Raw genomic sequence first — 23,911 nt, forward strand, 5'->3', positions numbered from 1 at the left:
GATTTTCGTTCCTGGCATGGATGTAAGGTAGTGACAGAAGGAATGGTTCTTACAGGGAAGGGTGCAAGGGTTTACCAGGTGCATAATATATAGAGAATGATTTTGCCATGATGCAATAAGTTGTATGTTGTTGCAGTAATATACCAGCTTTGTCTGTGTACTTTTGTTTCTCTCTCTTGGTCTTTGTTTACTGTGTTTTGACGTAGTGGCTGCATACTCGCGTCTATCGAAATGCGGTGAGATCGTTATTACCACCACAAAAATGCAAGACATGTTTGGAGCCGACGCCACGACGACAATGTCTCAGTTGTGACCCGGGGGACGTGCATGTACGTCACGGGATGGCGAGTCATGTTGTTTACATATGCTGTGTTGATTATGATATATCCTACACTCACCGTTGTTCGTATTAGTGCTCGTAGCCTACAGACTCCCACAGGACTCCAATCGCGTGTCTTGCAAAGCACAGAGCTTCTTGAATATCATAGTAAAATACTATCATTGTTTTAACTACCTAATTCATATCTAGATTTTGAAAGATCTAAACTGGAATATCATTGAAGTAACACTTTACTGGCATCGTATAGGGTAGGGTATAATTGGACCAAGGTGCTTTATCCAATAGCTGACCGATAACCCTTCAACTGAATCGCACCCGGGACCAATTATGATGAAACATCTCAGCACGTTAACTGACTTTGAAATGCACTGACAGAAGATGAAATGCCAACAGTTGAATGGACGGATGAAACCAATAAACGGACGTCCGTCTGTCTACCCGCCGCTCAGCTCCGCTGCATCCCGCGCCGGCCTGCATATCCTCCGACTACGCCGCACACCGAATAGAACCACCTCCGCCAGCGGGACTGCTAGAAGCGGTAACGTACTGCTGTACCTATCCCTAGCAACCGGGCGCCGGAAGATGCAGAGATTGACGCCATTGCGTGACGGCATGGTGGCATTTCCGGTCTCGGTCAAGGGCCAAAGTGAGCAACAGACAGCATATTTTTTTTAAGTGGTCCTGTCCAGGGCTGAGTGTATTGTTAGCGGCGAGGTAGCCCAAAACGCCGAAGGGTATATTCGGCTTGTACCTCGCTTTCTTTGCTATAAATGGTCCAACGAACTGAGCGAGCTCTTTCGTGGCCGACAGCGGACTAATGTACGTAAAAAGTTTTCCTATGCCAAAGCTGTCACGTCCGCAATGTTCCACTCCCACGTTCATGTATGTAGTGTAAATGCGACTAAGAGCCGCAAGGGTACCCCGAGCGAATGCTCTATTTACTTGTAAATGCCCTTTGATTCGGCAGTGAAGGCATCAATACCCAGGATGAGTCAGTTTGCGGAAGTCGGTAGACATTTATTTGCCTGAATTCTGGTGCTGCATCCGGCCCGTCGCGACCTGAATTGTCAGCGCTGGCTAGACTGGAGTCATCTCATCATAGCCCAGCTTATACGTAGGTAGATTTTGGTGGCATCATAAAACCAATTGACTCCCCTCCTGATCGTCCGAGTCTCTTCCTAGTATTCTTAAAATTCTCAACGTACCATAATCCCATCCTTTGTTAGACAGCGGGCAATACTTTGATACCTCCTCTGTTCCCAATTAAACGACCTTACTTACGGTAGCTCTCCAATTCCTCCCTCCGAATCTCAACTCCCTGTTATTTTACGACCCCTCCACCCTTCTCCAACAACACCACACCGTCCGCGACCGTCGACACATTTCATCATGGCCCCTGCTCCCCAAAACATCGCCAGCAACCTCTCTGCCGCTGCCCAGCGCGGCGAGGTCTCTCACAGCTGGGATAAGAACGTGGCTACCTCGCCGCTGGCTTCTTTCCAGTCTCCTCCCAGCTGGACCGCCAACCTCCCTAACCGTGGCGCGCCCAAGAACTTGAAGCCTTTCAACACCAAGGATATCAAGATTCTACTTCTCGAGAACGTCAATGTCACCGGCCAGGAGATCTTGAAGGCCCAGGGCTACCAGGTCGAAGCCCTCAAGACCTCTCTTCCCGAGGACCAGCTCATTGAGAAGATTCGGTGAGTTCGCAAAAATACCCCGCCATCCCTCAACTTTTTTTTTGTGAAGTTGTGCTGTGCCCCTCCATCGATGGCTTCACAAATGCCCCTCGTCCATGAGCTCCATGCACCCCACCATGAATACTAACAAATGGTGATCACAGTGACGTTCAAGTCATCGGTATTCGCTCCAAGACAAAGCTCACCGAGAAGGTCCTCCGACAGGCCGAGAACCTCCTTGTCATCGGCTGCTTCTGTATCGGCACCAACCAGGTCGACCTTGAGTTCGCCGCCAAGAATGGTATCGCCGTCTTCAACTCCCCTTTCGCCAACTCGCGCAGTGTCGCTGAGCTGGTCATCGCCGAGATCATCGTTCTTGCCCGCCAGCTTGGCGACCGATCCAACGAGATGCACCGAGGCACCTGGAACAAGGTCAGCTCCAAGTGCTGGGAGATTCGAGGCAAGACTCTGGGTATCGTTGGCTACGGTCACATTGGTTCTCAGCTGTCCGTCCTCGCTGAGGCTATGGGCATGAACGTCATCTACTACGATGTTGTTACCCTGATGGCTCTGGGAACTGCCAACCAGGTTCCTACACTTGAGAAGCTCTTGGGTGAGGCTGACTTTGTCACCCTCCACGTCCCTGATCTCCCCGAGACACGCAACATGATCTCTACTCCCCAGTTCGAGCAGATGAAGACTGGTGCCTACCTGATCAACGCCAGCCGTGGTAGCGTTGTCGATATTCCCGCTCTCATCAAGGCTAGCCGTGCTGGCAAGGTTGCTGGTGCTGCTCTTGATGTCTTCCCCTCTGAGCCCGCTGCCAACGGTGACTACTTCACCAACGACCTCAATGCCTGGGGCGAGGACCTCCGAAGCTTGAGGAACCTTATCCTGACACCTCACATCGGTGGTAGCACCGAGGAGGCTCAGCGTGCCATTGGTATCGAGGGTAAGTGCACACCTAGAATATCACATTGGACTCCATACTAACACTTACACAGTCAGCGAGGCTCTCGTTCGCTACATCAACCAGGGCATCACTCTGGGCAGTGTCAACATCCCCGAAGTCCAGCTCCGTTCGCTGACTTCCGACGAGCCCGATACCGCTCGTGTAAGTCTATGCCGAAACCCGAATTTGACATGCACAATATTAACCCGAAATCATAGGTCATCTTCATTCACCGAAACGTTCCTGGTGTGCTCCGAAAGGTCAACGAGATTCTCGGCGACCACAACGTCGACAAGCAGATTTCCGACAGCAGAGGCGACAACGCCTACCTCATGGCTGATATTAGCAGTATCAAGTATGAGCAGATCAAGGACATCTACGACAGCCTTGAGGCTCTTAGTGGTAAGTCGAGTCAAGTGAGACAAGGTCAATGCCATAAACTGACAGTTCGTGCACAGCTCGCATCATGACCCGTATCCTGTACTAAGAAAAGAGGCATGGACCACTCGGTGGCTCTGAGGTTCAACCCTTATCCTCCAACTACGACAACTTAGTAAAAAGAAACGCGATGCAACCAACAACCGCAAGGGACTTTGAATGCATGGAGAAGGGGGAAATAAAGGGGGCGGCCCGTTCGTTTTGATCCGGTCCTTGATTCCCGGACGCGGTTGACGCATTGATGCATTGGCTAAGGTCAATGAAGGCATGAGCAATTCAAACCCCCATGACGCGACTTGACGATCGTGGCTGGAGGAGGTTTTGCTATTGATGATGCAAGAAGAGTCGGAATCGCCAGATACGGGTACGTACTCCATTCTTGAGCGTGGATCAAATCAAAAGGGGGCTGGTTTTTGCGGCTGGTGCTTGATTAAGTTAAGGTAAAAGCTCACAAACCGACTGGCTGGGCTAGTCGGTGGCACTGTATGGAGTAATATGGCATGGATGAATTCAACGAACAGAAACATTTGAGCTTCAACGCAACTTAGAATACCAAAATAGGATCAATCCGGTGCGAATCGAGAGGGGGCCACCGAGGGACCCATAGACCATCACTTTGTTGACCTTTGTGTACCTCTCTGTAGACTAAGGCAACTTTCAGGTCCGCGTAAGGGCTGAGATAAGCACGCATAGAGTTTGTTAACTGTTGGCGTAAGCTGCAGAGTTGCTTGACGTCAAACTATGGCTTGTCGATAATAAAATGTTGGGGATATGAGGTGCATTTACATAGCCGTATGGATGCCGGCAAGTTCGGACCTGAAGAAGATAATGTACCTTCGGAATTCGAGGTTGGGTCTGTGATACCCTCGGCGAACACGCTCCTCCGAGCTGCCTGGCTTTTACGATTGTACCTCGCTGATCCTTCAAATACGTCCTTGATGGACTCAGTTCCTAGTCTTGGGGTTATGGTGGGGATATATTAATCGGGTAGGGGATGAAAGAAAACACAGGTCTTCGATCCTATATGACAAAAAGACTTAGGTGATATAGCCTTAGCTTAGGATGGCTTTTGCCAAATTTATTTTGACACCCTATAGCGAGGTTCGCTGTATCGGCTATGTACTAGGGTTCAATTCCCCAGTATTTTTTTTTTGGAATTGGCATCTCCTTTTTGGAGGATCGGGCCTTGCTCATCAATGTCACTGGCGGGTTTCATCTTTGGGCTTGTTGATTGACTAGGTATTGAAGTCTGAGAGAATTGGTTCATGATGATTGGTATGTCAACTCTGGCGGACCATTGCATTGTGATCTTTGTCTTTCAGAACACCAAGTCAAACTTCAAATATTCTAGGAGTATATACGCATTGTGTCCAGTAACTACACAGTCTATACGCACAGCTTTTGTGACGGCTACTGCAAATACAGTCGATGAAGTTGTATCAAGACAGTGCGACTTGGATCTCGGAGCGTTTGATCGTCAAATGTCAATTAAGGGGCCTGCGGCGTAACATTTTTTTTGAGCATTAGCTCCAACGAACCCCAATAATTCCTTTGTATCTGTCCTCAGTGACAATCACAGTCTCACCACGGGCTGATGTTCATGTCTAGTTCCGTGGCATGGTAGAGCATGACAGACACAGTATCGACTCAATTCCAAGAGCTGTCCGGAGGAAAATGCATGCGTTTGTCCTTCGCTTGTTCCTCACCCCAGATCCAAGGAAGACAAGACAAGGTCGAAGACGCGGACGGGTCGGCCCCTCATTGGCTCGCGGGAGTGTCCAGGTAGAGAGAGCCCCTAAATTCTTCTAAAGCCAGGAGCTTCCAGGAACTGAAAGGCTGGGTGGGCGTCGTAGAGCTGGAGGTATTTAAAACGATCGTGATTGGTATCCCGATGGTGGTGATTCACTGAAGAAATACCAATGGCTGTGCCCCTAGGTACAGCCATGCTCTAACAGGAGTGCCCCGCCCCCCTGTTCCTCGACCTCCAACATGCCCCGTGCGGCTGCAGTGTCCATCCGGCCCTTTCAATCAGGAGCAAAACGCGTGCTGGCATCACCGACCGCATCCATAACTTTTGACCTGCTCTTCAAGGTCTCTCTTTTTGCCTTGACTTTTGCCTTGTGCGATCACTTAATCTTGCTCGACTTCTTTTTTTGTCGGTGAGTTCTTTGAGTCCTTGTGTGGGAAGTGAGAGGAAGAGTGTACAAAGCTCGTTTCTCCCGCCCTTTTCAGGTTCAGGGTCCTTTTCTACCACCCACCTTCACCCACCGTACTTTGGATTACGGGGCACCGGTGTAGCCAAAAGTTGGACGATTTGCGCAAAGCATCCAACAACCGTTCGACCGCACACTTTTAGCGATTCAAGATCGCACAACGCCTCTTTGCATCTGTCATCAGCGGCGTTTTGACGACCACAATCTTTCCCCGGCAGGCCCCGTTGCTTCATATACCAACAGCTGCTGGCGAATGTCTGCTTCCTACCGCCATTCAGCCCCTTAGCACAATAACCGCCGATACCGCTTCGACATAGTCGCATTCACCTCCTGTTCCTTCACATACCGGCTTTGCGCCCGGTCATATCGCCATCATGGCATCGGCCTACGAGGTTGGCACAAGAGCCTGGCAGCCAGACACTGCTGAGGGTTGGGTTGCTTCAGAGCTTATCAACAAGACCGTTGATGGGTCCAAAGTCAAGCTGACCTTCCAGCTTGGGAATGGCGACGTGAGTTTTCCCTTTAGATGCGTTCAATGATGCCATTGGCGCTCACCGTTTGGGATCACGAAACTGACAGGATGTTTCTCATATAGACCAAAGATATCGAGGTCACCGCGGAGGCCCTACAGAGCGGTAACGACCCGTCTCTCCCCCCTCTGATGAACCCGACAATGCTCGAAGCCAGCGACGATCTTACAAATTTGTCCCATCTTAACGAACCTGCTGGTATGTCAAACACAAGTTTACTTTCCGTGGTATTTGGACAATAGTGCTGATACCTTGTAGTTCTTCAGGCAATTCGGTTACGATACTTGCAAAAGGAGATCTACACTTACAGTGGTATCGTCCTCATTGCCACCAACCCTTTCGCACGAGTCGATTCGCTCTACGTTCCCGGCATGGTACAGGTTTATGCTGGAAGACAGCGAGCGACACAAGCTCCCCACTTGTTCGCTATTGCTGAAGAGGCCTTCATGTAAGCATGCACTTTCACATGCCAACACGACTACATACTGACTTGACGCTCAGGGACATGGTTCGCGACAAGAAGAACCAGACAGTAGTTGTCTCTGGAGAGTCTGGTGCTGGCAAGACTGTCAGTGCCAAGTACATCATGCGATACTTCGCTACCAGAGAGTCGCCTGATAACCCTGGTGGACGCTCCAAACGAGGAGCCGAGTCCATGAGTGAGACGGAAGAGCAGATCCTTGCGACTAACCCTATCATGGAAGCGTTCGGTAACGCCAAGACGACTCGAAACGATAACTCGTCACGATTCGGAAAGTACATTGAGATTATGTTTGACGAGCACACAAATATTATTGGCGCCAAGATCAGGACATACCTTCTCGAGCGTTCTCGATTGGTTTTCCAGCCCCTCAAGGAGCGAAACTACCACATTTTCTACCAGCTTGTCGCTGGTGCGTCAGAGCAACAGCGCGAGGAGCTTAACCTGCTACCTATCGAGGAGTTCGAGTACCTGAACCAAGGAAACTGCCCAACAATCGACGGCGTGGATGACAAGGCCGAGTTTGAGGCTACCAAGAAGTCGCTGTCAACAATTGGTGTTACAGATGCCCAGCAGGCTGATATCTTCAAGCTGTTGGCTGGTCTTCTGCACCTCGGAAACGTGAAGATCACTGCATCGCGCAACGACAGTGTTTTGGCCCCTAATGAACCCTCTTTGGAGCGTGCCTGTGCCATTCTCGGGGTCAAGGCCGAGGAGTTTGCCCGATGGATCGTCAAGAAGCAGCTCGTTACCCGTGGCGAGAAGATCACCTCCAATCTCAGCCAAGCGCAGGCCATTGTTGTTCGAGATTCCGTTGCCAAGTTCATCTACTCAAGCTTGTTCGACTGGCTTGTCGATATCATCAACCATAGTTTGGCTGCTGAGGAAGTGTTGAACAGAGTTGTCTCATTTATTGGTGTTTTGGATATTTATGGTTTCGAGCATTTCGCCAAGAACTCTTTCGAACAGTTCTGTATTAACTATGCCAACGAAAAGCTCCAGCAGGAATTCAACCAGCACGTCTTCAAGCTGGAGCAGGAGGAATACCTCAGGGAGGAGATTGACTGGACCTTCATCGACTTCTCCGACAATCAGCCCTGTATCGACCTGATTGAGGGTCGCATGGGTATTCTGTCTCTTCTTGACGAAGAGTCTCGTCTTCCCATGGGATCTGATGAGCAGTTTGTTACTAAGCTTCACCACAACTTTACTCCCGACAAGCACAAGTTCTACAAGAAGCCTCGGTTCGGAAAGTCTGCTTTCACCGTTTGCCATTATGCCATTGACGTTACCTACGAATCTGAGGGCTTCATTGAGAAGAACCGAGATACCGTCCCTGACGAGCACATGGCTGTTCTGCGTGCCACAAGCAACGAGTTCTTGAAGACTGTTCTGGATGCTGCCTCAGCTGTACGAGAAAAGGATGCCGCCTCATCAAGTTCCAGCTCCGTTAAGCCCGCCGCTGGTAGGAAGATCGGCGTGGCTGTCAACAGAAAGCCCACTTTGGGAGGTATTTTCCGATCTTCGCTCATCGAGCTTATGAGCACTATCAACAATACTGATGTCCACTACATCCGATGTATCAAGCCTAATGAGGCCAAGGAGGCATGGAAGTTTGAGGGACCCATGGTTCTTAGCCAGCTTCGTGCTTGTGGTGTCCTCGAGACGGTTCGCATTAGTTGTGCTGGTTACCCTACTCGCTGGACATACGAGGAGTTTGCCCTTCGTTACTACATGCTTGTGAAGTCTGATCAGTGGACTTCGGAGATCCGCGAGATGGCTGATGCTATCCTTAAGAAGGCTCTCGGAACAAGTAGCAGCAAGGGTATGGACAAGTATCAGCTTGGTCTCACCAAGATTTTCTTCCGAGCTGGTATGCTTGCTTTCCTGGAGAACCTCCGCACTACTCGACTCAATGACTGCGCTATCATGATTCAGAAGAACTTGAGAGCCAAATATTACCGACGACGCTATCTTGAGGCCCGTGAGGCCATTGTTATGACTCAGTCGGCTATCAGGTCATGGAAGGCCAGGAAACAGGTCCAGGAGCTTCGCACTATCAGGGCCGCCACTACCATCCAGCGAGTTTGGAAGGGATCTAAGCAACGCAAGGCCTATCAACAAATCCGGAAAGATATGGTTCTCTTCGAGTCAGCCGCCAAGGGATATCTCCGACGAAAGAACATTATGGAGGAGCGTCTCGGTAATGCCGCTCTCAAGATCCAGCGTTCTTGGAGATCACGCCGTCAATTGCGAGCTTGGAGACAATACCGCAACAAGGTTGTCCTCATCCAGAGCTTGTGGCGCGGAAGAAGTGCTCGAAAGGACTATAAGAAGATCCGTGAGGAGGCTCGTGACTTGAAGCAGATTTCTTACAAGCTCGAAAACAAGGTCGTCGAGTTGACACAGTCTTTGGGCTCAATGAAGGAGAAGAACAAGGGTCTGGCCTCGCAAGTGGAAAACTACGAAGGACAGATCAAATCGTGGAAGAAGCGACACAACGACCTCGAGGCCCGAACCAAGGAGCTTCAGACAGAAGCCAACCAAGCAGGTATCGCGGTCGCCCGCCTACAAGCTATGGAAGACGAGATGAAGAAGCTTCAGATTGCCTTCGACGAGTCAACGGCCAACATCAAGAGGATGCAAGAGGAGGAGAGAGAACTCAGGGAATCTTTGCGAGCCACAAATTCAGAGTTGGAGACAGCCAGAAGGTCAAGCACGCAACACGAGAAGGACAACATGAGTCTCAGACAGGAGCTGGAGTCTCTGCGGGATGCCCTCGAGCTGGCTCGAAGGAATGCCCCCATCAACGGAGAGCTTGCCAACGGTACCACGCCCGCAGCCGCAGCACCTTCAGGTCTCATCAACCTCGTCTCGTCCAAGAAGCCTAAGCGTCGGAGTGCCGGTGCGGAGCCACGGGAGCTTGATCGCTTTAGCGGTACTTATAACCCTCGGCCGGTTTCCATGGCTGTTACTGGCACGGCGCATCGTCAGAACCTTTCTGGCTCGACCTTCCTACCTGGCGTTGATAATATCGAGATGGAACTTGAGACGCTTCTCGCGGACGAGGATGGCCTCAATGAGGAGGTAACAATGGGATTGATCCGAAACCTCAAGATCCCTTCACCCAGCAGCACTCCTCCTCCTTCGGACAAGGAGGTGCTCTTCCCTTCATATCTCATCAACTTGGTTACATCAGAGATGTGGAACAACGGTTTTGTGAAGGAGTCGGAACGTTTCTTGGCCAACGTGATGCAGTCCATCCAACAGGAGGTGATGCAGCACGACGGCGACGAGGCCATCAACCCCGGTGCCTTCTGGCTGTCCAACGTGCACGAGATGTTGTCGTTTGTATTCCTCGCCGAGGACTGGTATGAGGCTCAGAAGTCGGACAATTATGAGTACGATCGTCTTCTGGAGATCGTCAAGCACGATCTCGAGAGCTTGGAGTTTAACATCTACCACACTTGGATGAAGGTGTTGAAGAAGAAGTTGCATAAGATGATTATTCCCGCCATCATCGAGTCCCAGTCTCTCCCTGGTTTCGTTACCAACGAAAGCAGCCGATTCTTGGGCAAGCTCCTGCAATCGAACTCAACCCCCGCTTACAGCATGGACAACCTGCTCAGCTTGCTGAACAGCGTCTTCCGTGCCATGAAGGCTTACTACCTGGAGGACTCCATTATTACACAGACCATCACTGAGCTTCTGCGGTTGGTGGGTGTGACAGCGTTCAATGACCTGCTCATGCGACGAAACTTCCTCTCATGGAAGCGTGGTCTCCAGATCAACTACAACATCACCCGTATCGAGGAGTGGTGCAAGAGCCACGACATGCCTGAGGGTACGCTCCAGCTGGAGCATCTGATGGTAAGCCCCATGTACTCGTTAAATCAAGGACAAGACTAACAACTCCACAGCAAGCAACCAAGCTTCTTCAACTCAAGAAGGCCACCCTGAATGACATAGAAATCATTCAGGACATCTGCTGGATGTAAGTAGTGATGCCCATCTGGTCTAACTCGCATACTAATGAGTGTAGGCTATCACCAAACCAGATCCAGAAGCTGCTCAACCAATACTTGGTTGCCGATTACGAGCAGCCTATCAATGGCGAGATCATGAAGGCTGTTGCCTCACGCGTGACGGAGAAGAGCGATGTTCTTCTCCTGCAAGCCGTCGATATGGACGACAGTGGTCCTTATGAAATTGCCGAGCCTCGAGTCATCACTGCACTTGAGACTTATACTCCTTCTTGTAAGTAACACGAACAACCTATTGCAGGTATCGTAAGCTAACTTGTCTCAGGGCTCCAGACTCCTCGTCTCAAGAGGCTAGCCGAGATCGTGTCGGCACAAGCCATTGCACAGCAAGAGAAGTTCGACTATACTGATGGCGAAGATTACGAAGACGGGCAGCCACAACACCATGAGCTTGCCGGCGTTGATGAGGTGGAAACAGAGTCGTAGGAGATAATGATTAGGCATTTCGAACGCACATAAGGGATAGAAGCCGCATTTTCAGGGTGTTTGATGTCGAATTTTCTAATGGCGGCGTGTAACTGAAAACAGATCTGAGGGAGGGCATTCTCCTTGTATCTGGACGGCATCATGTATACTGAGCGAGAACATATTTCACCTCTCGGCAAGCCGGTGAGGATATTTATACTCGACTCTATTTTGTAAGATGAGATACGGCTGTATTGGAGAGTCCGAGAGATGAGAGTACGAAGCGATATCGTGGTTATTTATTCATACTCAAGTGCCATTGGTGATGATCTGTGTGATTGAAGAACTGGGTGAAGTGGCGATGCAACTATCGAATCTACCGCCTCTTTAGTTGCATGGAATATCTCTACGCAGCAGCATTTTGAGGGTTACCCAAAGTGAAGAGCCCATCAATCTCTGCAACCTTGTATACAGACAGCAAAGCAGCCAAAATGACCACACGAAAACTTCCTAATATCATCATTACGGGCACGCCCGGTGTCGGAAAGACGACTCACTGTGAGGCTCTCGCGGAGCGAACTGGACTGCGCCATCTCTCAGTGAACCAAGTTGTGAAGGACAAGGAGTGTCATGAGGGTTGGAACGATGAGTTTCACAGCTTTATTGTGGATGAGGACAAGGTAAGGGACTATTATCTCATCCAAAACTGATTTTGGGGGATGAACACAAGTTCTGGAGAGTATGGTGAGAATTTATGCTGATATTATTACAGTTACTAGATGCTATTGAGGACGATGTCAAGGCTGGTGGATGTATTATTGACTGGCACGCCTGTGATCTGTTCCCCAAGAGCTGGATAGACCTGGTTGTTGTGCTTCGAGTTGACTCAACAACACACTACGATCGCCTTATCACAAGGTATGTTGCTCGTTACACAGTTCTTGTCATTTCGTTTTGGCTTTGAGCAGAGAACCACACATTTACTGACTCTGTATTTCAGAAACTACCCCGAGTCCAAGCTCCAAGAAAACATCGACTCTGAGATCATGGAAGTTCTCCTCCAAGAAGCTCATGAGGCTTTCGATGAGGAAATTGTGATTGAATTGACAAGCAACACATCTGATGAGATGGACACAAACATTGATCGTATAGTGGCTTGGCTTGATCAGTGGAAGAAGGACAACAACGAAGAATAACCAAGCTTCAGAGACAACATAAAAGGGATGGTTATTTGCTACAGGGGTTACTACAAAAGTCTTTAGCTATGGGCGTGGGATATCTTGAAGCGTGGACTCGGTTGGTGAAAATAGATTTTTAAATGCAAGCCTAGGGCAGGCTATGAATTGACATGAATCGTTCTACTGGTGGTTCCGTGCTGAGTAAGTGCATATTTTCATGTACAGACGATCACAGTCATAGTGGGGAGCCTATCGTACAGCTCGATTATCTTCAGCTGCTATTTCTCTTTCAAAGGCATATTTCAGTCCGACGTAATTTCTACCGCTTCTGTTTCCAAAAGTTATAGAATAATAAGAGGACGTTACGACGTCAAAATGGCTGCACACAAGGTCAACTTCATCACTGGCAACGCCAACAAGTTGCGAGAGGTCAAGGCCATTCTCGAGCCTGAAATCGAGGTTCTGAGCAAGTCTATCGATCTCGAGGAGGTTCAGGGTACACTTGAGGAGGTTACAGAGTCAAAGTGCCGTAGAGCTGCTGATCTGGTATGTACACTATCTTATCTATCCTACAAACGCTGCAAAGAAAATGAACGTGTTTAACAATAAAATACAGGTCAAAGGCCCCGTGCTGGTCGAAGATACAGCTCTGTGCTATAACGCTCTGAGCGGTCTTCCTGGAGCGTACATGTGAGATTCGATGCTAAAACGCTGAGAAATATGAATGCTGATGGTTATAAAGCAAGTGGTTTATGACTTCGATCGGTCATCAGGGCTTGAACAACCTGTTGGCTGCTTACACTGATAAGTCCGCTGAGGCTGTCTGCACCTTTGGGTACTGCGCTGGACCTGACGAGAAGGTCATTCTGTTCCAAGGCCGTTGCCCAGTAAGAAACTCTCGAGTCCAGTGACCCTGACTGTGCTGATATGTGATACAGGGCAAGATTGTTCCTCCCCGTGGACCTCCCGATTTCGGTATGTGCTGTGAAAAGAATACATAGAGTACATGCTGACATATGAATAGGATGGGATGCCGTCTTTGAGTATGAGGGTCAAACGTACGTACAGTTTGAAACCGAACGATGACCTCTGCTGACTCTCATAGCTTTGCTGAGATGGACAAGGCGGAGAAGAACAAGATCTCCCACCGTGGCCGAGCTCTGGCCAAGCTTCAGGCTTGGTTCAAGGACCAGCAGTAGATTGCAGTGAACTATGATACAGCAGCGTACTTTGTGAGGCTAGAGTCTTATAAGTATAAAGGTTAGACCCAGTCAAGGACAGGATTACTTACTAGAGTACTTCATACTGGTTATACTTGCGAAAGTAGTGGGAGCCACGGCGATATGGCTGCAAGAAACTGTCGATCGAAGAGGGCTTCTGACGAACTGTCCTGCCGATGAGGTTTCGGACCTTTGTAGAATCACGAAAACTGGGATCGAATACCAATAGATTCGCCTGCCCGTCCATTTGCCTCTCGAAGCCGACGATTGTCAAAGAGTGGCCTATCTACATTTAGTGCCTGATGAACATGCTGATAGTTTGAGATAGTCTTACCTGGGTGCTGTAGATAGATTGGCGGCAATTCTGTATGATGAATTCGGTCTTCGACGCTTGTGATACCTCCTCGAAAGTATCCTTCGATAGCTTCAAAGAGACGTTGTTTCGACCTGCCGCGTTCCTGATCCTTAAACGCTTGAACGGAGCAACTGTCACTGTTAGTTACTTGTTGGTTTTCTCACAATAGTAATCTTACGGTATCTCCAAGCTGAGAAACACAGCCTGTGCCTGATTCTTGTTAGTCGACTGACTTGATATAAGTAGAGAGGATCATATACCTCTGGTGTACCAATGTATTTTCTTGTCCCCTTGATGCCTCCCGTCTCTGCTCTTCCTTGAGCATTGATACCCATGTCCCAAGCATTCTCGATGAGATCTTGGATCTGAAAGATGGAAGGAAACGTGCGCCCAAAGTGATTTGAACCTTCTCTCGAAGCAGCGATGATGTTTGAAGTGAGCATCTGGATGTTTCGATAGCCACAGAAACCGCCTGTCACTTGTTAGACACCTCAGATTACACAGCATCTGTCGACTCACCTTCTCGTCTCAATTTGGAAACATGTTGTACTGCAGGGTGACACAGGTAGGCATACTGTGTTGAGGGACTTTGCTCAAGAAGCTGACTTAGAACAGGCAGAACACCTGAAATCATTAGCTGCTGCTGGGGAACGTTGCTTGATAGTACAAACCATCATTGACAACCTGACCTTCATCCTTAAGAAGGTCTACGAGCCAAGGGGGCATCTTTCTCTCATGCGCAAATCTGCCAAGATCGGACTTCTGCTCTCGTGTTAGTCACTACATCATAGGTATCGGGAACCATGTAATATCTCACCCCCAGGCGAACGTTGGATTTAGCTCGATCGCTATTTTTATCGCGACTTGAAGAGCTTCTGCTGGTAGTCTTGGTGATACCAGCATCCTCTCTCTTGGTCTTGTGCCGTGTCCTACTACTGCTACCGCTACCGTTACTCTCCCTCCCATGAGAGCTACGCCCGGCAAAGAGGTCCTTCCAGGCCTGGATAGGGCTGACTTTCTTGTGCTTCCGGTCTCTGTCTCTAGACGACGGCTCCGGCTTCCGAGCCACAGCGGGAGTTTGTTCCGGCTCTGTCTCTGGCTCTGGCCCTGGCTCTGGCCCTGGCTCGGGTGTGGCGTCCTGCGCCTCGAGCTCGTGAAGCTCGAGATGATAAGCTAGCTCGTCCAGCCGAAGGATCTCACCGCAACCTTCTGGACACGAGATAGTGTCTCCGGAGGTGGCGGGTGGTGAGCCGTCAGCGTCTGGGTGTTGCTGCTCTATGTGCTAGTCAAGGGGATGAATGTCTTAGTCTCAGCTAAACTCAACGCAAGCGGTAAGAAAGAAAGATCGGTGAGAGACACACTAGAATGAGTTCATATTCGCCTTGGCCCGGCTTGAAGCCGCAGAAAGGGCAAGGATCCGAGTTGGACATGGTGGTTAATTATTTCATGAATTAAGATGAAGGATGAGGAAGGTTGGGTTAAGGAGCGAAGTGAGAGTGTTTAAAATGCGAGATAGAGAAAAAGTTCTATGTGTCTATGAGTTATCAAAGGCAGTAATTGTTTTGGCTGTAACAAAGATGGAGTGATTAAGGTCAAGAACAAAGAAAGAGTTGGGCGCGGTGAGAGAGAGAGAGAGCGTGTGTGAGAGTGATTCAGTCTGAGCCCGTGAGTGAGGCTGTGATGGCGGTACACGTACCACGTCTCCAGGGTCTCACAGCGTATGCAAAGTCAAATCACGGGAAGGGCACAGCCTAAGAAATGCTACCATTCAGCTATAGCTTTGACAACACCAACCACTGTAATTAAGGACTGTTATTTACGGATACATACTCAAAATGCAAACACAGCAAATACATACAGCAACGCCAAGTCAGTAAACCACATGGCGCAACGTCAGTACCACAACAAAGACCGCGGATCTCTCGATAGCGCCCGGATGATACCCTATTGCATTGTATGTATAGCGGGACCATCCGAATAGAGTCAAGTTCCCGTCCAAACGGATCTCACAGTAACTTGCAGTACAGTACAAGACAGACCGCTCCTGGAGGAGGGAGGGAGGGAGGGATTTAAAGAACTAAGCAAGTTAGCCAAACTAACAAGGCATCATGACTTGTTGGGAACCAATTATCAACGACACCGAGAATCTGGTGCCTTGGATTTGTTCTAGAAACTCGCTCTAAACAAGGTACGTATCGGTAGTTGCAGCTCAATACATCCTTGCAAGTGTCACTCAGTCTCCTCTATCAGTCAGTCATTCAAGCGGTCATGAATCAGGACATTTCACCAAGCAAGTCAGTCAGTCAGAGTCAGAGTCAGAGTCAGAGCCAGAGCCAGAGCCAGAGCCAGATAGTGCAGGACAGTACAACAGAAATTTTCTAATAGTAGGTAAGCAAGCAAGCAACCAATCCCAAAACCTCCTGACCTGGACCTGGACCCCTCCATTGATTTGAACCATGTACTCTAGTTGTTAAGGTAGGCAAAACGAGAAAGAAAATAACACACCAAAGCTTGGTAGTTAGACATCGACATGGTACGACTTGACACCCTTTCCAATAGATAGCAACGGAGAATTTAACCAAAAGAGGGCACCCTATTTAAGGCCCTTGTTGTCTCAGCCCCGAATCACCTTGTGACCCTGTGACTGAGACTGTGACTGCCATCCATCGTGGGACGGCCTGGCCTGGTCAGAACTTGTGGACCGCCCCGCGGCCTGAGAAGACTGAATCGCCATCATCGCGATCGTGATTGTCTGGCAAGATGATAATTGTGCCTCTTTGAACAGCATTCGCAATCGTTGTTTACATCAGAATGCAATTGCTCTTGGCCGGAGCCTCGCCTGGGTTCTGCGACTTCTCAATCTGTCCGATCAAGAGCTCGAAAGCCTTGCCCACGTTCTCGTTGTATCGCGCGCTCGCCTCGGTCCAGCCGCATTGTATCTTCTCCGAGAGTTTCTGTCCGTCTTCGGGCGTGACCTGTCGTTGCTCGGGGCGCAAATCGCTCTTGTTGCCAACGATGCAGATGGGGACCGACTCGGTGCCCTAACATTGGTGGTTCAGCTTCAGCTTACGCATTGCTTGTTTCGGGTTCTGGGAGCACTTACCAGGTGGTTGAGGATCTTCTCGCGAATGACTTGCACCATTTCGAAGGAAGGCAGTGATGATACTGAGTAGACAAGCATGTAGCCATGGATGCCGATAAAGTGCTTCGAGTTGAGAATGCTGTACTCGTCCTGACCCGCTGTGTCGACGATCTCGGTTGAGTAATCTTGGCCCTTGTACTTGATCATCTTGCTGAAGGTATTCTCAATCGTAGGATAGTAGCTGTCGACGAAGTGGCCATCGACGAACCGCACTGCTAGAGACGACTTGCCTGCGATGCATCCATCGTCAGCAAACGTAATTGAGCATTTGGAATTAAATCGCCATCTGTTGAATAAAGAATAAAGAAATTGAGAAATACTGACCGACTGAGCGGCTGCCGACAATAGCGACCTTTCTTTGCTTGGGAGAAGGCATCGTGCAACAACGTTGAGTGGCAATGAATCAAAAGTGAAACAGCGTCCGAACTGCGTGCGTGCGTTTGTTGAACCTGGAGTTGAGTTTTCACGCCCGAAAGGAGTAAATATTGGGCGTACAGCAACTGAGACCAACAGCGGCAAAAATAGATGATGAAGAAAAAGAGAGAGAAAAAAGAGTCTCGATGATGACGATGGTGAATGTATGATGTGTAACTTTAGTACAGTACCTAAGGTACGGTACCTCAGCTGGGGGTGATATGGTATCCGGAAAAGGGCCTGGAACTTCAGGTGCACGCACTCACGTCAGTCAAATCAAATCAGCTCAGATCAGATGCTACAGGTCTCGAATGCAGTAAAAAAGGAGCCCATCTTTTTCCAAACTAACCCAAGGTCATTCCTGATGGGCAGGAACTGCAACTCTATGTACCTACTGCAAGCCCCCCCTCCACTCCAACAAGAACGGGAGCCCCTCCCCCTCCCTTTGCATCATACAGCCCGAGAAAGATACATAACTGTGCTGCCTCTCCCCTGTAAGTGACGCGTGAACTTGCATGGTTGGTTACCTTAGTAGTCTTCCTCACTTGATGCATAACCCAACACCAACAAGTAAAGTATGCACTAAATCGCACCGGGAATAATTCCAACAAGAGCCTCAGATCATGCATTTGTCACAGAAGCAACAGCGAATCTCAGTATCAGTATCAGCAAATATGGTCTTTCCAGTGACCTGGTATCGATTCTTCTTCTCATCTATACACTCTCTCGCTAGCAAATATGCCCAGAAGTGGCTGTGGTCCATCCGTCATACAAAGTAAAAGGGAAAAAAAAAGGGAGAGTCATACTCAGAACATTGTCCCAAAAACATTCCCTAGCTCAAGTCATGTCCATGCGTATATAATCAACTATTGTCGTCGCAGTCGTTGTAATTCGTTGACGAGCCCTTCCAGCTCCGTCACCTTGTTGTCCACTGATCTATACATTCCGATGAATTCCTTGATCGATCCAATAAGACCTGGGAGTCCCTCGCTTCCCGCTTGCTCCTTAAGTCGTTGCCGGGCTGCGTCTTCCAGAGATAAGTAGCCTAGCAAGACGGAAAGGTAGCCAAATGCCACGCCCAGCTTCGACTTCTCTACAGAATCGGCCTATAACATCATTGTCAGTTTCAGATATGTCAGCACCAACGAGCAAACTTACCTCTAGCATCAAGGCCTGATTCTGTAAGTATACCTTCACCAGGCCGTCCAGCTGCGCCCCGGTGATGTTCTCACGGGCGGGAGCGCAGTGTTCTAGTATATTGATCGTCATACCGAGCACTAGAAGGAGCCCATCATAAGTCTCCTCCTTCAGACGTCGGTTGCTCATAGCGTCCAGGGCCGATTTGAAGCCAGATAGAATGCATTTCGATAGACTCGATAGCAGGATCACATCACTAAAGGCCGCCGCACCGTGAGTCGTGTTGGACATGTTGATCGAGAGCTTGAGAATCGCTACTTCGATGTTTCCGAGCTTATCTGGCCATTGCTGGAGGCTGTTCTCGAGAATACGTGCCACTTGATGCGATTGCTGCGCAATCCATGTGACTTCATTGGCATCGTTCATCGCCAGTCCTGATTGTGACTCCAGTATTGATATAATGAGAGCAGTCGCTGCATCGGTTCTAGGGCTTGTACTCGTACAATGGGACAGGATGGTCTCAAGATCGTCCTCCACGTCCTTGACAACTACTGATGAGTGCGTCGCATCGATTCGTTGGCACACAACGTTCAGCAGTTGAAGTGCAAGAGTTTGAGGAGAGAGCTTCTCGGGGCGACGGCCATGCCAAATATTCATCTTCTTGAGCGTAGTCTTGACCTCGCTCAGAGAGGCTCTCGTCGTCTTGGCGAGCCTCAGTCTCCCTGACGCGAGTTCGTCAATGTCTTCAGGCACCCGTAAAAGGACAGAGAGCATTTGTCCCAGTCCGTCATCAACAAGCTGTTGCAAGAGGTGGGCTGCTGGACTGAAATGGAGAAACGACACAAGAACGGCTGACAAGGCGAATCCGCAAATGATATCCTGTTCTTGACCAATGTTTGCTGCGACTTTATCGCGAGTTGCGTGATCCCGGAATTGGCTGATAAAGTCCTTGTTTTGTAGCTTCTGAGAAAGCTCCAGGAGTGCCCCTCTCCTCAATGAAGATGAAGAGCTTCCAGGTGTTCCTATCCGAGCAAGCAGGTCCTCCATCTCATCGGCAAAGCGATTGTTGGCTCCAGCTCTCCGTAGTTCATGAACGCTCTTGATAGCAGGTCGTGTACCTCCGTCTCCGTCGGCATCATCGGAGTCGTCCATGGCAAATGGATCAGCGTTGGTGGGTTCGGGGGGCGTAGCGAGAAGCGCATCCAGCTCTTCTTCCACCGTCATGGGCTTTTCCTGGCTGGGCTCGCTGAGCTTCGAGGAAGACTCAGTCAGGATGGATCGAGATTGGCCATACGTGAACTTGACTCTTCGACTTTTGAGTGCAACCGCAGTGCGGTTTCTAGGTCGTATGGTAGAGTCTTGGGAATGGTTTTGGGAGTTGTTTTGTGATTGTTGAGAGGGAGTCGCACCTCCACTATCTGTACCGCTATTCAGGGGTAATTGTGATTTGGGCTTCTCTTCTTCGGAAGCCGAGTCTTCCGACCCTGAACTTTCTGCCCGCTGAGCCGCCAGCCTGTCAATCAATCGCGGTCGTCGTTTCTTCGGTCTCGGTGATTCGTCATCGCGGTCCTTAGCCGTTGATTGCGCCGCACTTGAGCTGAGTTTTGAGGTTGGGATATCGGATTTGCTTCGAGGGAGGGGTCTAGATCGAACATTCGAACTTTTTGGACTCTTCTTTGAAACTGGTAGTTGGGGAGGAGGAGCGCTGGCTTTGGTCTCATTTTCAGAGGCTCCAGCTACAGGTCGCTTTGGTAGTGTAGTCGCAGGCTTCATTTGTTTCGGTTTTGTTTCTGCTTCAATTGGTTCAGAAGGCGCAGCTTCTATGCGCTTTCTTTTTCTCGTGTCCGTCGCATCGCGTGGTTTTGGTTTCTGATCATCTCCGGCTTTCGCGCCAGCGGGTTCATCGGGTCGCTTCTCAACAACGTGTTTTGGAGTTGGCTCCGATGTCGATCTCGGTAGCGACGGTTTTGACGGCTTCGCGACTGGGGCGGCAGAATCAGGGCGGCTGCTCGGTGCAGTGAACGACTCCGTGGGTTTGAATGGCATCGCGTCGCGCATGAAACGCTTGCGCACAGGTTTGCCATACGTCATCACCTTGCGCGGGACTGAAGCTGTCGAGCTGTTTCGTGAAGCCATAGTGTGCTACAGTCCTATGAGCAGAACGCGACGGTTGGAGTGGTGGGTTTATATCATATAATGAGGTTGTTGGAAGTTGAAGGGATAAGATAAAACGATACAGATGGTTGTGGAGGTAAGTCGCACCCGTTAGTGGCAGGTTGTTTCAACACGCCGGCAAATAAAGGGACAAATAATGCGGCGCGTTACCACGGATGCAGTTGCAAAAAAAAAGGACGATAAAAGGAAAGCGAGCACAATAGATGAATAATAAAGCTGAAGATCTTTCACATTGAATCACTGTCAGGGTGGATGGATTCATCAATGAAATGTTGAAAGGCTAGACTGCGGCTGCAGTGCCGTGTTTAGCACAAAAGCTTGGGTCGCATTTCGGCTGTCAATAGGTACCTAGGTAGAGAGAGCTAAAAACAGAAACACGTTCAATAGAAGAACATTACTCTATAGTAACAAAGAACAATTAAAGTAAATTAATTGCATAGAGTGCATTTTTGTTAAATGGCTTCTGATGCGCCACTTCTATTGTTCTCATCCCATCTCCATTCTCTATACCATTGGATATCCATTCTCATCTCCACTGCTGCTATCATGAATCCACGCCCATGCCACTGTCATGCAGTGACTAGAGTGAGTGCGGTCTCCTCCGGTTTTGTGAGTATCGCAGGGTAGGGTCCAGGCGCCGCCGGCCGATTTGCATCCCCGTTTTAAGCATATGCAAGACCAATACGATTGAGCATAGCAAGCGGGCAATGCAGGGCTACCGACTTGTCTTATCCTCGAGAGCTCTAGTTGATGCCGAGCTCTTCTCTCCGCCTTTCAATTCATTCAATCTTATACCTAAACCTCTTTCATTTTGCTCTTCAACCTCTTTCTAGGTTATACCTACGATTGTACTCCGCTCGCCCACTGGAAATATCTGAGCTTTACTTCAACCCCGCCATCACCGCTGACTTCTTACACCACCTCAAACACTAACAACAACAGCAGCTAACATGGCGGACAAGACTCAAGATACTCACACGACACCCGTCGGTCCCTCGTACCGCGCTCACCAGCAGAAGCCCAGTGCCACCGTCTCTGTCGATGTCAAGCTAGACAATGTCCATGTTCTATCGCAGACCCCTCAGCTCATTGCCCTACTGTCGTATGTCCACCTCCCTAATTGGGCCACCCAAACCTCGGAGCTGAGAATCGTCCAGGAAAATTCGTAGCAAGGAGACCGAGAGAGCAGACTTCATCTTCTACTCCAACCGAATCATTCGATTGCTAGTTGAGGAGGGTCTCAACCACTTGCCTGTCATTGAGCACACTGTCACTACACCCATTGGCCGAAATTACAATGGTCTCATGTTCCAGGGCAAGATCTGCGGAGTATCCATCATGAGAGCTGGCGAGGCTATGGAGCAGGGTCTCCGTGACTGCTGCCGCTCTGTTCGTATTGGAAAGATCTTGATCCAGCGTGACGAAGAGACGGCCCAGCCCAAGCTGTTCTACGATAAGCTGCCCGAGGATATTGCTGACCGATGGGTGCTTCTTTTGGATCCTATGTTTGCTACTGGTACGCGCACGATATCCCATTTCACATGTCTTTCGTGTCGCAATCCGTCTAACGCTGATATACAGGTGGCTCTGCTACCATGGCAGTTCAGGTTCTCAAGGCCAGGGGCGTTCCTGAGGAGCACATCCTGTTCCTCAACTTGATTGCAAGCCCCGAGGGTGTCAAGAACTTCTCCGCCAAGTTCCCCCGCTTGAGGGTCGTGACGGCTTTCATCGATGAGGTTTGTCACACCGCCTGCATTCACCGTCGCAACGTAACGGCTAACCGGACATTTCTAGGGTCTCGACGAGAAGAAGTATGGAAGCTCAACTCCGATGACACATGATGTGCTGACCAATCAACAGTTATATCGTTCCTGGCTTGGGAGACTTTGGAGACAGATTTTACACCATCTGAGAAAGGAGTCATCGCAAAGGTTATATATCCCGAGTCGTAGGCGCATAGAAAGGGGTCGTCGAGTCATGGGTGTAACAAGTCTTGGTATTGATACAAGGCGCATAAAAGAAACGATTAATAGTCATCCTCTCCGTAGTGCTCGTCGTCGTCTTCATCGACCGCCGTTCGGTTACCTCGTCCAGCTCCTGCTCGAGATGTGCCAGTGTAGCCAGGCTCCGCGTTGTCCTCTTTGGCGACGGCGTCTACAAGTTGTTAGAGATTGTCGATGGAGTCGTAGAAGGGATATTGTAGACTGACCTGCTGCATCAACCCATTCACCGTAAACGTCAACCGCCGCAGACAGATCTGTCGCAAAGTTAGCACACAATGCGCCGGAGGCAAAGGAGAGTCCGTGGAAGCCGTACAGTTGACCGCGCATTGGAACTTTTGTCCGCAGACACGGCAGTCGAGTTGTCCGACACCCGCCTTCTTGTCCAGCTTGACCGAAACCGAGTTTTCGTGGTTACAGAAGAGGCATGCGAAAGTGGTAGGAAGGGGATCTTTCTGGATTAGTGTGAGCGCAAAAGCCCCAGGGCCCCCCTAAGACAGAGAATACGAAAATGAAATGACAAGGGATCGGCTTGGAAGACGGACCTTCTTGGGCCCCATGGGCTTGCTTGAGGACTTGCGCTTGCCCATGATGTCTGTGAGTTCCGCGATTCGTGCGCGACCGGAACGAGAAGAAACGCGAAACGGGGAAAAAAGATGATAGTGAATTTGCTGATGTCAAGCTTTGGGCTAGACTAGGCAGCCCAGGGCAGTCGCAGGAAACAAGGCGCCAGTCAGGGATGTTTCGTTTGGTTCGTTATCTTATCAGCAAGAGAAACTCTGTTTGTCGCATTGCACGTGCTCACTGTCTAACAAGCGGGTTTGGGCTCTGTTAGTGCGGCAGTTGGACGGTAGGGCGTGTTTCTAGTGCATGCATCAAGCGGGGAGACAAGCCCTATTGCCCCGCCCCCGCCTCCCGGCGACCTCCGTGATTCTATATGTGAACGCCGGATTCCGCGAAGGCGATCCTTATCGGACTAGAAGAATGAGGATAAGAGGATAAGCTTGGAGAGCATTGATATCAGGATTGCATGGGTTAATTTAGAGGGTCCTTTGTTCGTTGATGCCGTATCAATGGATGGATGCGTGTTGGGTGTGTGACCATCGACAGACAAAGACAAGTGAGTAAATGAGAAAACAGTCAGAGACATGAGCAAACAACCAACTCAAACAAACCAACCAATGACTAGAGAGACAACCTCACTAAAAA

The 23,911-nt window shown here is 49.6% G+C and overlaps 9 protein-coding genes across 9 annotated transcripts; 5 read left to right on the plus strand and 4 right to left on the minus strand.

Annotated features, from left to right (window-relative positions):
* Positions 1-1,729: 1,729 nt before the first annotated feature.
* FMAN_04024 (putative SER33-3-phosphoglycerate dehydrogenase) lies at positions 1,730-3,458 on the plus strand (the record flags this gene model as incomplete). Its single annotated transcript, XM_041829317.1, has 5 exons — positions 1,730-2,040; positions 2,184-2,971; positions 3,024-3,133; positions 3,190-3,373; positions 3,430-3,458. 5 exons carry the CDS (start codon positions 1,730-1,732, stop codon positions 3,456-3,458), a joined length of 1,422 nt encoding a protein of 473 aa, XP_041680092.1.
* Positions 3,459-5,996: 2,538 nt separating this feature from the next.
* Positions 5,997-11,102, plus strand: FMAN_04023 (putative myosin MYO2; the record flags this gene model as incomplete). Its single annotated transcript, XM_041829318.1, has 7 exons — positions 5,997-6,131; positions 6,218-6,350; positions 6,411-6,600; positions 6,654-10,503; positions 10,554-10,627; positions 10,676-10,890; positions 10,942-11,102. 7 exons carry the CDS (start codon positions 5,997-5,999, stop codon positions 11,100-11,102), a joined length of 4,758 nt encoding a protein of 1,585 aa, XP_041680093.1.
* Positions 11,103-11,572: 470 nt separating this feature from the next.
* FMAN_04022 (putative FAP7-involved in the oxidative stress response) lies at positions 11,573-12,277 on the plus strand (the record flags this gene model as incomplete). Its single annotated transcript, XM_041829319.1, has 3 exons — positions 11,573-11,761; positions 11,854-11,999; positions 12,082-12,277. The coding sequence occupies 3 exons, from the start codon at positions 11,573-11,575 to the stop codon at positions 12,275-12,277; spliced, it is 531 nt and encodes a 176-aa protein (XP_041680094.1).
* Positions 12,278-12,634: 357 nt separating this feature from the next.
* FMAN_04021 (putative inosine triphosphate pyrophosphatase) lies at positions 12,635-13,458 on the plus strand (the record flags this gene model as incomplete). Its single annotated transcript, XM_041829321.1, has 6 exons — positions 12,635-12,805; positions 12,876-12,949; positions 13,002-13,146; positions 13,198-13,234; positions 13,284-13,317; positions 13,365-13,458. 6 exons carry the CDS (start codon positions 12,635-12,637, stop codon positions 13,456-13,458), a joined length of 555 nt encoding a protein of 184 aa, XP_041680095.1.
* Positions 13,459-13,549: 91 nt separating this feature from the next.
* On the minus strand, positions 13,550-15,264 carry FMAN_04020 (uncharacterized protein; the record flags this gene model as incomplete). Its single annotated transcript, XM_041829322.1, has 8 exons — positions 13,550-13,761; positions 13,814-13,965; positions 14,013-14,044; positions 14,095-14,306; positions 14,354-14,458; positions 14,506-14,596; positions 14,652-15,116; positions 15,196-15,264. The coding sequence occupies 8 exons, from the start codon at positions 15,262-15,264 to the stop codon at positions 13,550-13,552; spliced, it is 1,338 nt and encodes a 445-aa protein (XP_041680096.1).
* Positions 15,265-16,635: 1,371 nt separating this feature from the next.
* FMAN_04019 (putative ras-related GTP-binding protein) lies at positions 16,636-17,352 on the minus strand (the record flags this gene model as incomplete). The annotated part of the gene is made up of 3 exons (XM_041829323.1): positions 16,636-16,875; positions 16,938-17,206; positions 17,301-17,352. The coding sequence occupies 3 exons, from the start codon at positions 17,350-17,352 to the stop codon at positions 16,636-16,638; spliced, it is 561 nt and encodes a 186-aa protein (XP_041680097.1).
* Positions 17,353-18,256: 904 nt separating this feature from the next.
* On the minus strand, positions 18,257-20,663 carry FMAN_04018 (uncharacterized protein; the record flags this gene model as incomplete). Its single annotated transcript, XM_041829324.1, has 2 exons — positions 18,257-18,496; positions 18,549-20,663. The coding sequence occupies 2 exons, from the start codon at positions 20,661-20,663 to the stop codon at positions 18,257-18,259; spliced, it is 2,355 nt and encodes a 784-aa protein (XP_041680098.1).
* Positions 20,664-21,652: 989 nt separating this feature from the next.
* FMAN_04017 (putative uracil phosphoribosyltransferase FUR1) lies at positions 21,653-22,614 on the plus strand (the record flags this gene model as incomplete). Its single annotated transcript, XM_041829325.1, has 5 exons — positions 21,653-21,804; positions 21,860-22,218; positions 22,284-22,438; positions 22,497-22,513; positions 22,563-22,614. The coding sequence occupies 5 exons, from the start codon at positions 21,653-21,655 to the stop codon at positions 22,612-22,614; spliced, it is 735 nt and encodes a 244-aa protein (XP_041680099.1).
* Positions 22,615-22,728: 114 nt separating this feature from the next.
* FMAN_04016 (uncharacterized protein) lies at positions 22,729-23,292 on the minus strand (the record flags this gene model as incomplete). Its single annotated transcript, XM_041829326.1, has 4 exons — positions 22,729-22,856; positions 22,912-22,959; positions 23,019-23,157; positions 23,248-23,292. The coding sequence occupies 4 exons, from the start codon at positions 23,290-23,292 to the stop codon at positions 22,729-22,731; spliced, it is 360 nt and encodes a 119-aa protein (XP_041680100.1).
* Positions 23,293-23,911: the final 619 nt, after the last annotated feature.

Source organism: Fusarium mangiferae, assembly GCF_900044065.1.
Source record: "Fusarium mangiferae strain MRC7560 genome assembly, contig: FMAN_scaffold003, whole genome shotgun sequence".
Lineage (NCBI taxonomy): Eukaryota > Fungi > Ascomycota > Sordariomycetes > Hypocreales > Nectriaceae > Fusarium > Fusarium mangiferae.